Source organism: Vitis vinifera, chromosome 18 (genome assembly GCF_030704535.1).
Source record: "Vitis vinifera cultivar Pinot Noir 40024 chromosome 18, ASM3070453v1".
Classification (NCBI taxonomy): Eukaryota; Viridiplantae; Streptophyta; class Magnoliopsida; order Vitales; family Vitaceae; genus Vitis; species Vitis vinifera.
In genome coordinates, this window is record NC_081822.1 from 23039238 (window position 1) to 23055908 (window position 16671).

The 16671-nt window shown below is 30.9% G+C and overlaps 1 protein-coding gene across 1 annotated transcript; it reads left to right on the forward strand.

Moving 5' to 3' along the window:
- The first annotated feature begins 1182 nt into the window (after window positions 1-1182).
- On the forward strand, window positions 1183-6052 carry LOC100266412 (tryptophan aminotransferase-related protein 3). Its single transcript, XM_002266102.4, has 5 exons — window positions 1183-1822; window positions 3976-4270; window positions 4348-4640; window positions 5149-5429; window positions 5586-6052. Exons 1-5 carry the CDS (start codon window positions 1533-1535, stop codon window positions 5822-5824), a joined length of 1398 nt encoding a protein of 465 aa, XP_002266138.1. The 5' UTR covers window positions 1183-1532; the 3' UTR covers window positions 5825-6052.
- The last annotated feature ends 10619 nt before the right edge of the window (window positions 6053-16671 follow it).

Genomic DNA, 16671 nt, shown 5'->3' on the forward strand with positions numbered 1-16671 from the left:
TTTTTGTCCCCAGACTTAAACTTCAACCTCCCACAAACCCACCATTTTCCTCTAAGCCTCCCAATGTTATTCATGATCATTGCTCATGCGCTGGTTCATAAGTAGGACAGTGCCATGGAAGACCATGTAAGGCTCAAGAGAGTTGCAGTCTCCTTTTTCAATATGATTCAGCTGCTATGTAAGTCCACGTCCCCAGTGTCTTCTCTACGTGGTTATGATTCAGCCTCTGTTACATGAAAATTTCTCGTGTTTCATTTCATCTTTAAGCGTGCCCAAAATATCCTGAGCATGGGGACCAAATTTATGTGGACGTGGGTTGAAGGTTCCATATTGCAAGGCAAAGGTGTACCCTGAAACCATGTACTGAAACTCTGGGACCACCATTGCCAACCCTACCACCCATGTCTCTTTACAAGTAATGCCTGTTGTCTGTGGAAAGTTAATATTTTTCCTGTCATTTTGGATGGGACCACCAACGAGGACACGTTTGCTTGCATAAATAGTTGCTAATACATTTTTGTTTCTTTTTTGGGTTACTTTTTGTGGCTGCAGGGGGAGTGGGGATCACAATTCATGAGTATCGGCCACGGAATGAACCAGCCGACGGCTGGACCAACGGCAGTCTTTGTCATGTTGTCCCGACCCTCTTGGTAAGATAATGGCTACATCACTGATATTTTAGAAAGAGACTAATAAGACGATTTTTCAAAGGTTTATTTATTTATTTATTTTGGGTAATATTGCTAGTATTTTCTTATGAAAAAATAAATGTTGGACAAATTACTTTTAAAAATTATTTTTTAATATATAATATATTACCAAAAACACAATTAAACACTTTTTTTTTTAAATTTATATCTAAATACTAAGTGATTTGTTTTTAAAAACATTATTAATGAAAGTATTATTGATAAAAGTGCTATAAACATGATCACTTTTAAACGGTTCATTGTTCTCATGGCAAGATTGATCAACATGTTGAGATGATTAAGTGTGAAAAATTATACAATCTGATAATCAGACTATTAGTGGTATTATTCATATGCTCATATCCAAAATAAAAAGGGAATCTGATAAAGTAAATTCTATGATTAATATTCTACACGCAATGTACATGTTCAGTCTTTGTCCTTTTAGCAATCACTGGATAAGATGGATTCAGATTTCATTGTCATAGAGTTTTCCACTCCAATGTCGTCATGCTTCAATTGAAGCTCTTTCTTTGAACTGGATGACATTTCAAGTTTATTTTATCTCAGAAACTTAAAAGAACAAAAATATTAAACAAAAGGAAGATGGAAAATCTTGAGAAGGATATCAAAGCAGACGAATTGTGAAGTGACCCTTCATAGCACCATTTTCAACCCACTGCAACTTTTTGCATTTACATACCAATTAAAAAAAGAAACAAAAACAAAGGGGGTGTCCTTGCAAAAAGTCCCACCACTCATCCTCCAAGCTGTTCATCATCTTTCTCTTACAAAGTGAACAATAAAATATAAGTGGGGAGTCTTTTTAGCGAACAAGAAGACATGGGTAAGATCCAAAGCTGCATGTATGTTGTGTGTTTGCTGTGTTCTGCGACTCTTAACATACTTTTTGTGGGGAGATATGTGTATGTGAGTGGGAAGTGGGAGGTGGGTTGGAGCAGAAGGGCAGCAGAGGAAGCAGAAGCAGTGGCAGCAGTGTCATGCTCAGGCCATGGAAGAGCATACTTGGATGGTTTGGTTGTTGATGGAAGCCCTGTTTGTGAGTGCAATACCTGCTTTGGAGGCCCTGATTGCTCTCAATTTTCAGCTTCTTGTGTTGCAGATGTTGACAGGTATGTATACACAGATCTTTCTCAGACTGGGATTTTAGCTATCAGAGTTTTATAATTTAATGATTGGATTGGTCCAATGTCTGGAAAGTAGTTGGCAGAATTTTTAAGTCTATGTTAAAGCTAAAACTTGGAAGTTCACCAAACATGGGGTTGATGATGATTCTTCTATTTCTTCAGCATTGGGTCCTGTGTGAAACCAGCATATTCATCAATATTATGGTGAAAACCTTAGGATTCAGCTTTCTATTTCCTCTTGGCTTTTATAATTCTATCATCTCAAATTAAATTGGTTGAATCTTAAATCTTTCATGAAGTTGGAACTTCAAACTGGTAAAGTGATGGTGAATGGTTCATGCATGACAGTGTCAAGGAAGAAGTAAAAAATCAGTAGAAGGTTGAATTCAAGTTTTTGTAGGTTATTTGATGAAAGAAAGAAAGATAAAAAAGGGAGAGAGTTTCCTGGAAATTGGCAGTTGGGCTATGAGAAAATCTCTTCTATGATCCGATTGTCCAAAATTATTTTAAAATTATTATTCTTATTTAGTCGTCTTTACTTGTGGAGGATGGATACTCAAGATCCCGTGACAGGCCAAGAGATTCCATTGAGTCTTTGATCCCATCCAAAGCCTCTGGATATCCATTCAAAGCTCGCCACGACCACCCACAAAGCCGCCCGTAAAGACCCCACATGACACTGACCCATAGATGTATTTGATTGGGTTGTCGGAAATAATAAATGAATACGATGGAGAATATATAATTTTGACTCTCTATGTGTTTTGTTGGGTCCAAAAATTGTCATATATATTTAAGTCTAAAATCTAAATAAAATGTAAAAATTAAATTAAAAAATATTATTTTTTATTAATCCCTAAAATACTCTTAACCTCTACATAGATACATAGTGAGTATAAATTTTAATTTTTTTATTTATATTTTTTCCTTTTTCTATTCTCAATTAAGTATTACTCATTTATAATTTTTTTTTTTTTTTAAAGATATTGAATCTTTTTACTCTTATTATAAATAAAGATAAAAATTTTTCATATAAAATTTAATGGATAATCAATGAATGAAATTTAATTCTTTTTATTATTTTCATATAAAAAATAGTATTAAACAAGGTTTTCAATTTTTATTTTTTAATTGAATGTTTTTTCAAAAATAAAATATAAAAAATATAAATCATATTACTATTTTTTTAGAAAGTATTTTTAAAAATAGTTTTTGAAAGTAATTTTTTTTATTTATAATTTAAAATAAAAAATAATGTTGATTTTTAATTATTTATAAAAAAAAGTTTTAAAAAACAATGAAAAATCCAAATGGTTAAAATAGAATTATTATAGTTACATGAATAGTGGTACAATAAAGACCAAAAAAGCTTATGTAAAAGGTCAATAAGTATTTTGGTCTTTTGATATCTTATATTCTTTTTATCAATTATGTAAATTATATGAACCAAATCTTAATTTTTGGACCTAATTCGGCCAAAAACACAATTGTCCCTTCTTTTTTAGAGTGTCTTATTAAATTTGTATCACATCCATTATTTTTATATTTTTAAGTCATGTATGTACGAGTGTTGTATGATAAAACTATAATATTCTTTATAAATTAATAAATAATTATTGGTTGATAAATTAATAAATTGGTTACTTATTAATAAATCAAAAATCATATTAAAATAATAATTTCTTTTAATCCCAACAATATTATTTTATAGGCGTTTTACTGTGATTCTAAAAAAATTAGTTTAATTTCATAATATTTTAAAATTTAAATTAAATATATCATAAATATACGTCAATTGAAGGTTCCCAATTAAAATTTTAACTACAAAAATGCTGAATTCTTGACCCTTAATTCCGTGGCACATAACTTGGACTAGGTACAAAGTAGACCTAAAATAAATATGCAACATAATGTGGTTAGCCTCAATCTTGAATAGTAAGCGATACAATTGTGTAGCACACCCACTATGTTAAGCTATTCTTGTCATAAATCATCTTCCTCTTTGCAATATTTTGCACTAAACTAGATCCGATATTAGGGTTTCGATCGACAACATTGGTGCCCAAGACCAAGGGCAATTTAATAATGTTTGATATTACTGGTATTAATAATATTTGATGATTCTCGACACTCTGCAGCGGCGATCCACTGTTCTTGGAGCCCTTCTGGATGCAGCATGCAGCAAGCAGTGCGCTATTAGTAGCAGGTTGGCATCGAATGAGCTATTCATTCCATGATCATTCCTTAATCTCAAAAGAACTAGAGGAGCTCATCCGCAAGCTACATGCCATTGTTGGAAATGCTAACACAACAGGCAGATTCATTGTTTTCGGGGCCGGCTCTATCCAGCTCCTCAATGCTGCAGTTCATGCCCTCTCACCCCATAATTCATCTGCTCCAGCTAAAGTTGTTGCCACAATCCCCTTTTACCCGGTTCACCCTAGTGCCTGAACTTCATTCATATTCTATATATGCATGTGAACTTGAGGGTTCTAATTCTCATATTGCAGGTTTATAAATCACAAACAGACTTCTTTCGATCAGTGGACTTCCAGTTTGTAGGTGACACATCCTTGTGGAAGAACACTTCAGATACCACTTCCAATCTCATCGAGTTTGTGACTGCACCCAATAATCCTGATGGAAAGTTGAATAAGGCAGTTCTTCAAGGCCCTAATGCCAAACCCATTTACGATCATGCCTATTACTGGCCGCATTTCACACCAATTCCTGCTCCTGCAGATGAAGACCTCATGATATTTACCTTTTCTAAGCTTACTGGTCATGCTGGGAGTAGATTCGGGTACCTAACAACCATATATATGCATTATCACTCTACTTACACATAACTTAGAATTCATTTGACAATGATTTTAGGAAGCGTTTCTAACATTTTTAGTAAGTGAAAGACTCTAAAGGCTAGAAAGACTAGAAGTTGTTGTACTGACGGAAGCTTTAATGTAAACAACGTTAGTTCAAGAACACAATGATAAACCATTCCACACAAAGATAAACAAAATTTTAATGTGGTTTGGTTAATCATGTCTACATCTATGGAGAGAATATTTTTACTATACCATACAAACATCACAGAGAAGAGAACCAAACACAACTATTGAGTTTCTGAAATATTCTGTGTTTCCCCATTCCTTCTATTCACACCCTAAACTACGAGCCCCCTCGCTCCACCAAGTATCTCTTATTATTTCTTACATCTCTATCCATGGTTTACACGACTTTACTACACCCATTTGCCACAAACTATTGGTTACTAGAAAAAAGTGGTTACAATATTGTTGCTATTTTTGCAGGTGGGCATTGATAAAGGATAAGGATGTGTACGAGACAATGTCAAATTATATGAGTTTGAACGTCGATGGTGTTTCCCGGGACACTCAGTTAAGAGCTTTCAAGCTTTTAAAAGTAGTGACTCGAGGGAGAGGAAGAGAAATATTCGAATTCGGTTACAAAACAATGAAAGACCGGTGGGAAAAATTGAACAGGGCCTTGCTGATGTCCAGACGTTTCTCTGTCCAGGAAAGTTCACCGCAATACTGCACTTTTTCTGGCAAAGTCAAGAGACCTTCTCCAGGTGATTTCTCATTTTCATCAAGAATCAAAACCTTTTAATCATGTCTACTATTTAATTAAGTACTTGGAATCATACTGAATAATCTTGATGAGCTTAATTATCTGTCAATTACAAGATATTGAAATTTGCAAGTGAACAATTCTGTACTCATGGCAGCTTATGCATGGCTGAAGTGCGAGAAAGAAGAAGATAAAGAGTGTTACAGAGTCCTGAAAAAGGCTGGCATCATTGGGCGTAATGGTACTTTGTTTAGTGCTAATAGTAGCTATGTTCGGCTCAGCCTCATCAAGACCCAAGATGACTTTGATATATTGCTGCACCAAATCAATAAGTTAGTTGGTGAGGAAAATGGCGGTAAAAGTAGTATGCGAAGAATGAAATCAACCGTCAGTTGATTTCAGCTGGTTGATCAGTTGGAGTATGTGTGACGTATTATCATCTTAAGTGGTCATGCCCCTGGATGACCACCCAAATTCTAGAGCTAATTAGCATCTAAATATTTCCTTGCTTGTTGGTAGAATGTTCCTATATTGTTAGTTCTACCTTTGAATATGATGTGTGTACATATATGTACTTCAACCAAATTGAATGTTGTAAGTAGATTGAGACAGGTTACTTCTGGATTTTCTTTGCACTAAGAAGGCATTACAGGTGTAAGGGAGCGTAACGTCAATATATTGAAATTTGAGGATGAAAATATTAATAAAATAGAAAAATCAGTGACCGGATCTTATAAATATTTTAGGAAATAACGGATGAGAATTCTGGAAAAATATTGGTGGGATGAAATTACTCAAAATTGATAAAAATATTAAAAAAAACTCTAAGAAACGATAAAATAATAAAGAAATAATGTATGTTTTTGTGTTGATAAAAAATACGAATTTTGGAAGTGTCCACATAATACTAATATAGAGTAAATACTTTATTTCAATTACTTATATAATAACACTCATTGACACTTCAGAATGAAAGAAAACCATCTTGATAGAGATAATATACTAGTACCTTCACATATAGTTTACATAATATTTACTATAATTATGAACATGCCATGAATAAGTCTCTTTGCGACTGCTCATTGCCTCTCAATGGATGGAAAACTTTGAGTTCACCCATATGTTGTTTAAAATCTCTTTATATTTATATAGATTGTCACATTACAATTTGTAAAGATACAACCTTTAGAACTATGATATGATGTAACAATTTTTATTATTATTTATGATATCAGTTATTTTCCTATCGTGCTTGCATTATTTATTTGTTTTGAGTATTTAGGCTTATACCACTTGTATTGTACATCATGACTTGAGTGAATTAGACTGTATAAAAGATTTAAGTTTTTAATTCCTTACAAAGCAATAAGTAGTCATGGTTGGTTTATAGACTTTGATTGTAATGCACTACCTTCAAAATGGTGGAGAGATTTGTCGTAGTCATCAAGAAGGTTTACACATTGAACAATATCTATAGAAAGTCATAATTGAATGACTATTAGGTTGTTGCAAATTTTCTAAACAACTATTAATACTACATTTTTGCTAAATTAATTACCAAATGCCTTGAATGCTTAATTACGTCATATGCTTGGTTATATTCTTTTTTAGAGATACCATGTTGATTGTATTATCATTGTCTTTCTCAAAATAAACCAAGCCTAACTAATCAATTGAACTAATTTTATTTTGGATATAGTAACTAATTATATAGAAGCTAATTTAGGAAGAGGTAGTTATTCCTTATGGACTAACCTAGCAAAAGGAAAGAGTGATATATTAAGGTGGTATTAGATGAATCAGAAGACCAAGTGTCTAACACTTGGATCTTTGGATAATGTGTTGCAATAGCAACACATGTCTATTATTAGAGACTTGGATATTCTCTTTCTAGTTTGAATGGTTATTTGGTGATAAGGGTAGGTTATCTTTGACAAACTACTCTTAAGATTGTTATGAACACCAATATTCATATAATCTTAAAGACCTTACCATTTTCCTTCGAGGTGGCCAAGAGGATTCTCAAAGATTATAGGGTGTTTATATGGAAGTCAAAGGTTCTTAAGTTTTTTTTTTTTTTTTTGTTAAGAAGAAGAATAACAACACCAAATAAGAAAAGTTCAAGACAGGGAATAAGAGAGCAAACTCAAGGGCAAGTAATTCATTTGTAACCTCTTGGGACACTAGAAAAGGAGTCCCCAATTTACTTAAAGGAAAAAGGAAAGTATACATTATTTTCTCATTGTTGAATATTTAGTGGTGGATTTCACCATTTATGGTGGATAGATTCCAGACCCATTGTCTGTAAGTCCTTATAGGATATTTAATAAGTGAGAAGGTTAAATGATGGGATTATACTTACCTTAACTTCAAATGTAAGGTTAGTTGTGCATGTTAGTAAGAGATAATATATTTTTTCTTTTTTGTGAATTCCATTATCACTTTTCCAAGTAATAAGAATAGTGAGATCTCAAGATTGAACCTAACATTAATTAAACATTTGGTATTTAGACCTAGGCCATATTAATCTAAATAGGATCCAAAGATCGGTAAAGTTTGAACTCTTTCATTTTAAAAGATCTACCAATTTGCGAATTTTGTATAAATGGTAAAATGACTAAGAGAACTAAAGTCAAGGAATGTTCAGGGTTAGTGCATACTGACATGTATGAAACTTTGAGTGTCTATGGATGGAGAGGGTATGGGTATTTCATCACTTTTAGTGCTGATTTCTCTAGGTTTGGATATGTACATAGGAAATCCAATGACTTGGATACATTCATTGAATTTAAGGCGAGATTGGATAACATATTGCGTATACATAACAAGTCACTTCAATTAGATTAAGGTGATTTGTCTAGTGAGTTTGATTTTTTCCATTGGAGCATGAAATTATTTCCTAGTTATGTGCACTAAGGTCTCTATTGTAAAATGGAGAGGTGGAAAGAAGATATCAAACTTGGATGGACATAGTGAGATTGTGGATAAGTTTCTCATCTTTTCTCATATTCCTTTGAGGATATGTCTTATAGACTGTGTACTACCTCTTTTTCTTAATAGGTATATCAGTTTATAGGATATCTAAGAAGATTTTGGGGTTATTACCTTTATAGTCGGGATTATAAGAAGATATTTGTTTAGATTTAAGGATATATTAGAAGATAGTCCCACATTGTTTAGTATACTATGGATCCAAAGGGTTAAAGACATATCATTCCTATGATTTCTAGTACACCAATACTTCATAGTGGAAGGTTTATATCCCATAGATTATGATGAAGAGGTAGTTAGAATCTTCGTATTCTAACATAGTTTGAGTTCCTATAGAAGCACCTAAAGGGATAAAACCCATAGGTGTAAGTTGGCCTACAAGAGGAACATAAGAGTAGATGGAAAGCTTGAGTTTTATGTGGCTAAGATTGTAACTAAAGGTTATAGTTTGAAACTTTGTTTCAACTATGGAAAACCTTTTCAATAGTAGTCATACTCAATCCATCAGATTACTCTTATATATTGCATTGTGTCTCATTTATGAGATATAACAACCAAACATTTTCATATCAAAGGGCCTTGTGTATATAAGAAGGCACAGGGAAGCGTGGTGATGTTCTAAGATCTTGTAGGTGATGACAATCTACTCATTGGATATGATGCGAAGATATTATCATTAGTCAAGATCTAGTAGTTTACTCAGTTCTAAAAAAAAATCTAGAGTTAATACATTCTTGGGGTTAAGGTCCTTTAAGACTACAAGAATTGGAAAATTGCACCATGTCACCTACATTGATGAACATTTGGTCAAGTACATGATACAGAAATCCAAGAAGGGTTTTGTTACCCTTTGAGTTTGGAGTTGTCTTTCTCAGGATCAATGTCCTTAGACATCTATGGAGAGAGATTGCATTAAGGCCTCTTATGCCTTTATAATGGACAACCTTAAGTATGCAATGCTATATGCTAGACCAAGTATTTGCTTTGTTGTAGGAATAATGAGTGAATATTAGTCCATTTCTTGATTAGAGTTTTGGGCAGATGTCACACATATACTCAAGTATCTTTGGAGAACAAGGTATTATATTTTTTTAAGTCTTTGAGATGAGTTAGTACTCATTTCGTATTGGGAAATTGGACTTTTAGTCTGATAGGGATTCTTATAGGTCTATCTTTGGGTATGTGTACATTTTAAGTGGTTTTGTTGCTTCTATAGTAACAAAGGAAGCCTTTTAGTCTATGGGTAGTTCCCTTAGCTATATTGTCTAAAATCCTGTTATATGATAACAATGGAACAATGGCATAGTTTAAAAAATAAAAGTACCATTAGAAGAGGAAACACATAAAGATGAAGTATTACCTTATTGTGAGATAGTATAAGGAGGTGATATGACTATGGAGCAAAATCTTTATATGGTGCTTAGTTTGCTTTTAGGGCTAGTGAAATTTTGTTGCGATTGAGCCCCTAAAAGATAGATATGATGTAACAAAGTTAGACTTAACTGTTATTTTACTATCCTTTTGGTGTATTAACATTGATTTGGACATTCAACCCATGTCTCTTATATTGTATATGACTTGTGTGTATTAGGAGTTGTACAAAAGATATAAGTCATGAGTTCCTTGTAAGTAGATAAGTTGTACATAGTCGGTTTATGGATTTGGGTAATCCAATAGAGACTATAGTGCACCACCTCCTAATTGAAGTGATAAATTTTCTTGACCATCGGGATAGGTTTCCCATGGTGAGTGTAACAATACATGTGATGCACACTGGACATGACCTATGGTAAATCATCATGGAAGGTTATTAATTGTCATGATTCATTAGGCTACTATACTGCTTGGACTCTCAACCTTGAGAAAATATTGAACTTGTGCCAAAATTAACAGGAGGCTTTGGTGAGACCCTAAAATGGTCATATATCCCTATGAATTGGGTTAATGTTGATGGAAGCTAGTGACCATAGGTATTCTCAATAGAGACACCATCATATCTCAAGAGATTGAGATGGTGTGTTTCCTTGGGTGATTTAAAAGACGTGTGATCATGAAATCTATAGCCATAGTAATTCATTTAGTGGAATTTGATATATACTCCTTAGAACTAGAGTGTGTAAGTTGATCATATAATAAGTGGGATATGTAACTCAAGGACTTGAGAAGTAATCTTTATAGGTAATAACACTACCTTGTTAGATTATAGACACCGATTCATGGGGAGTCTGCATGCAGTGGATAGTTGGTCACAGACTTGAGTTTCATCTTATTGTTATTTACATATGGTACTAGAGTACAGATGATTCTTTTTAGTGGAATGTTGAATCAACTTCATAATTGGATTTTAAGGGAGTTAGTAATGGGTTCTAGTGGTCCTCACTCTGAGCTCATATGCCATGATGACATGGTTTACGAGGGTTGGATTAACTCTAGGTTCATTGTTGTGCATAAGGGTGTTTTGGTAATTATACAAGCCTGCATAGGAAGATAATGAACAAGGTCTCTAGATTAAGCTAATTGATTAATTAGATGGTTTTATATGGTTAATTAATCAATTAGGACACGTTTTGGTTTAGATTAAGTGACCTAGTCCTTGATAGGCTCAAGTCACTTAAGCCTAGTGGGCAACCCTATAAATACCCCCTTAAAGGGTTAGGGTTTCCAAATGACTTTAGTTAGTCATCTTTCACCTCTAGAAAGAGAGAGATAGTTAAGGTTTCCACTCTTCCAAAGCCCACACTTTGGAGTACCAATATTGTAGTTCGAGTCATTGGAGGAAGATCTTGGGTGTATGAGACCTCCAAACTATTTAGACATGTTCTTTGCCACAATAAATTGATTTAAAAACATCCAAATCCAAGTATGAGGTTCATATTTCTAGATAATGGTTTTTATTGTCATTTTATTCCACTAAAATAGATTTATATATGCTTAGGGATACATGCATGCACCGTACGAGATCTAAGGTATGGGAATGGAGTAATCCAGGGTTCTTAACAAGGAGAAAGATAGTGGGGTTGAGAGAAAGAAAGAAGAGCCAAGTGGAAGGGGTACAAAAAGTGAGTATGGGTTAGGTTCTTTTGTTTTTTGTTGTTGTTTTTTTTTTTTTTAAATTATATATTTTTTTTTATCATTTATAATTAACACATAAAAATTATAAGCATAAAAATAAATACTATTTTATATTAAATTAAATATCAATTACAAAATTATTTATCTTAATCTTGAATCTTATCTTGAAAATTATTTTAAATGAATTCAGTTTAAATATAAGAAATTAATATTTTTTATATATATTTTTATTATTTTTACCAAAAAAATGGTTTCCAAATTATGAATAAAAAGATTAAGGTAGTGTTTGTTTTTTTTTACTTAATTCTAAATAGAACTTTAAGGCTTAATAGTGTTAAGTATTAAGTTGTTTGCTTTTATAATATTTTATTTCTATTAAACATTAAAAAATAAAGAAAAATCAATATGTTACTTTTATCTATTTATAAAAAGCTAAATATTTTGGTTTTTTTGTTCAACAAAAACTTTATAATAAGTCATAGAAAAGTACAAAAACGAACGACTTAAAATCTGAAAATAAATTGCTTTCAGTAAAAAGCTAAAAAAACAAACACCCTCTAAATTTTAGTTATTTTTAAATTTTTAATCTTATTTAATAAAATTAAATTATAAATTAAAACAAAAGTAAGCATTTTTTTTATATTTTAATCTCTGTTTGAAAAATAATTTAATGTAGTAAGAAAATTGTATCTTAAGAAACAATTTGTTTGTATTTCTTTGATAAAATCATGATAACGTTATAAAAGCTTGTTTTTGCTAGAATATTCCTTGAGAAATTTATTCTAAAATTGCCTTCTTCAAAGACTATTCGTTTGCTATTTTTTTTTTTGTAAAGTAAAAATATTCTCTTTTTTTAGAAGATGATTTTTATTTTATTTTAATTTTGGAAATTAGTTAATGAAAATACAACTTTCATTCATCTCAACACCACCTGGTCTCTTTTTGTAAAAGATGAATTTTATTTTATTTTTAAAAATTATTTGATGAAAATTAGACTTTTCATTTGTGGCGATCTCTTGGCACAAACTAATGTATGAAAAATGAGAATTTGTTACCATATTTTTATAATGTTATTAATAATTTACTGAAATAGGTGTAAAGAAAGGTGAGAATGATGTAAACATGCACTATCTAAAAAATATAAAATATTGAAGAAGTTTAATCATTTTACATTGAAAGTGCATGTATTTAGGGGAAAATAATCCTCATGTACTCTTGGTAAAAATTATAAACATGACAATATTACCCTTTAAGTTTCCTCTCTTTCTATCACCAACCACCATAAAATTTTATTTATTTATATTTTTTTCTTTTACTTTGACATGACAAGTTAAAACTCCTCATCATTATTTTTTTATTTAAAAAAAATTAACATGTGGCAACCACCTATACTACATAATTTTTTTTTCTTTTTTTTTTCTCCTCCATAATGTTTTCACCATTATGCTTTTTCTAATGCGTTAGCTTCATCAATTTTTTTTTTTAATTTCAATTTTTTTTTCACAATTTCATATTTTTATATGTATTGATTTGAATTATTTATGAAAATTTTAAATATATAATAAATAATTAATGAGAACAAATATAATATAAAAATAATTACATAATAAACAAATTTAGAGATTTAAGATATAAGATTTTCTATATTCTTGCTAAAAAAATATTTATTTATTTTGTAAATCTTATTACATTGTCATATTATTGTGGACCCACATTTCTCACGTGCATTCCCACTTGAAATGACAAGACTCGATTTTTATTTATGAAAAATTGATTTTTTTTGAAAAAAAGTTAGAGTCACTACTTATTTTAGTTATTTTTATTTTTATTTTTAAAGAAAACAAACTAAAAAAGAAAACTCTATGTGACTTATTTGAAAAAGACATGTATGTAAAAATTGAGTCTAGATTTGGGGGTCAGGTTTTTTATCAAAAAGGTACGATGCTAAATTATAACACCCTTATATATCTACGATCTTTAATAAATGAATAAAGCGAACCGTGACAATTAATTAATTAATCATAAATACCAAGATTAAGGACATAAATCAATATATAGGAAAATAATCATAAAATAGATTACAAGAATATATAAGGTAAATGACAAGAAAATTATGCAAATTTATTTATTAAATTGATTAAAAAAAGAATAATTTAAATTAAAAATAAATTGGAATGAATAATTTCAATTTATATATATATAAATTGAAATTAAAAGGTTTTGATTTAATTTTATTTGTATTCAATTTTCAAGGAAGTTAAAACAAATTAAAAAAAAAGGGGATTCCATTTTATTTATAGGAAAATAATTCTTATCTATCTTTATTAGGAAGAGAATTGTTACAATTTTATTTACAAAAGTATTAAAATTCATTCCAAATTTATTGGTAAAAAAAGAATTTGATAGGAAAATGTTTTTTTTTTAAACAAAAGATAATTAAATTCTTTTTTATTTTTTAAAAATGATTTATTCTATCTTTAATTTGATTTAGGAAAAGAAAAAAAAAATTATTAAAAAGAAATTCTATGTTTGGTTTTAAAAAGGGATTTCTCTATTTTATTAATAGAACTTTGCAAATTATTTGAATTTGGAGATCTCTAATCTCAAATTATTATAAAATAAGAGAGATCTCTATTTTATTAAGTTATGAAAATGAGAAAATTAATATTCTTTGTACTAATGAAAGGTTATGACAAAATTGTTAATATGTATTTTCTTATAGCTAAAAGTTATAAACAACAAAATTGTTAACTAACAATTTTGTATAACTTTATGAAATTCATATAACCAAAAGTTATAATGAAATATATTATAACCTAAAGCTATGATAACCAACATATAGATAATATTTAAATATTATCAAAAGATTAATATTTTGTATATCAAGCTATACAAATAGGTAAGTGTTTGATAATTTTTTTTATAAACTCCTATTATTAGAAGTTATACTATCATTAGTAGAAATTTTTACATATAGATATAGAATTTTGGATTGCATGAAAGTATGATATTTATACTAAATATTCTTGAGTTAGAGGTGATATTTTGAAATATTTTTTTATTCTAGTTATTTAATACACAATAATCTTTTGATATAATAGTTGAGATTAATCTTAATCTTTATTTTCCAATATCTAATGCAAAATATGCTTGTTTCATATTAAAAAGTTGAGATTTTTGGATAACATATGTACTTATATCTTGAAAATTCTGGATAGAATCTTTTATTTGGATTTACTTATTGAGAATTTAATAATGAAATTATGAGTTGAAAATTTTGATTATTTGTTTTGGATACATGTGAAATATATGACTTGGTCATATGATTAATAATTTGATTTTGCATGTCAATTTTCTTTAAAACATTTTTTTTATGATTGAAAATTTTGAGTCATATAAAATAATATTGTGGACCCTGTATTTCTGCACATGTGCTTCCACTCGAATGGCGCGACTCGCTTTTTATTTTGAAAATTGATTTTTGAAAAGTTTTTGGAGTCGCTATTTATTTTTGTTTTATTTGTAAAAGGCAAACAAAATAAGAAAGAAACCCCTAAGTGTGACTCCTTATTTGGAAAAAATAGTCTGCGAAAAACCAAATCTGGGCTCGGGGGTTGGGTTTCCTATTGGGAAGGTACGATGATAGACCGTAGCACCCTTCTAAGCCTTAAGAATCAGGTCTCTACTAATTAAGTTAAAGCAAGTGTGACAATTAATTGATTAAACATGGATACTAAAAGAATATCAATCTAAAAATAATCGAATGAACAAGAAAGACAGATGGTGTAGTTGAGTAATGAGCTAATTGCTTTGTGGAAAACAAAGGTTAGTGAACGAACACATAATAATCACATGCATGTTATAGAGTAAGATAAGTAAATCAAGCATAACAATCAATCAATCATTGAGAAAATCACATATGTTGGGCACTAATAGAACCCGATTTATTTTAGTATGAATTAACTCTATAAATTTAATTATTTGGAATTATAGAATTTTATTCATACTTATTCAAAACATGAAAATCGGAAAATTATTAAGAATTAAGAAAGTTTGTAAAAATGCTTGTTGAAGAGAAAAATGGTAGCAAAATTTATTAAAATAAGGATTTTGGTGACCTAAAATTCTAAGGAAGAATAAAAATAAAATAAAATAGAAAAAAAAAAGAAAAAAAAATTAAGGAATTGAGATTATTTGAAAGTTGGACTTTTGATACCAAAATTTTGAAAGCAAGGATGAAGAATTAAAGAATTGAGAACATGTGGCCTTTGGGAATGATTCATAAGGGTGGGATTTTGAAATTGACTTAAAAAAACAAGCAGGGAAAGAATGAAGGAAAGCCACGTGTGTCTCTAAATAAAGCGGAATGAGGAGCCATGTCTCCATCTCTAAAGTGAATCTGATGCAGCTTGTACCATATGCCAATGCCACCGTCTCATGCACATGTCCTCACAAGACTAGCTTTATGATACTTAAGAAGATTGAGATTTGATGGGCTTTGCCCGAGGCCTCCATAATCCTAGCCCGTACTTGTGGGTGTGTCTCAAGATCAGCTTCTGATGTTTGCAAGGAATGCCGAGTTTCTTAAGCCTGAGAGTGTGGGTGACAAGCAGCTTCTAAAAGTCTCCTATCTCAGTTTCAAGCTTAGCCACATGGGTCTCAACCCCTTTACTTATTCCATTAAGAAACTCTAGTATTCCAACCTTCACTATAGAAGGAGTGGATTTAGAGAAGAATCTAGGCAACCCAGCTTGCCATGAAACTCCCATCCTGTTGCTGATGATTTGCCTCCACCACATTTTCGATATGCTGTTATGATTTCAAGATTCTACACCACCCACACCACATTAGTGTCAAAGAAAGTGGAGAGAATTTCTAGAATAGAAAAACTAAAACCGACTGTGAATTTGGAGAGAGAGAGAGAGAGGCTGGAACAAGGAACAGGGAACAAGGAAAGTAGAGAGAGAATGAGGGTGGAAATGTTGGCGTCTTTGGGGAGCTTTCCTGGTGAGCTGCTGAATTTATGGAGAAAGTAAAGAGTGAGGAATGCATGATGGAAAGGTGCTAAGGGGATTGAGTGGTGTTTGGCGGGTAAGAAGAATGGGTTAAGTTAATGGAGGTGAGTATGGTATGGGGGATAAACTGAAAGTGGCGAGCATGTTAATGGGTATGATGGGTAT

What these genes read in the sequence shown, in the direction of transcription:
- LOC100266412 (XM_002266102.4), top strand. Translation starts at nt 1,533, where the DNA reads ATGGGTAAGATCCAAAGCTGCATGTATGTTGTGTGTTTGCTGTGTTCT. An exon ending in TGTGTTGCAGATGTTGACAG is followed by an intron (nt 1,823 to 3,975) that starts GTATGTATACAC and finishes GACACTCTGCAG; the next exon opens with CGGCGATCCACTGTTCTTGG. An exon ending in CCACAATCCCCTTTTACCCG is followed by an intron (nt 4,271 to 4,347) that starts GTTCACCCTAGT and finishes CTCATATTGCAG; the next exon opens with GTTTATAAATCACAAACAGA.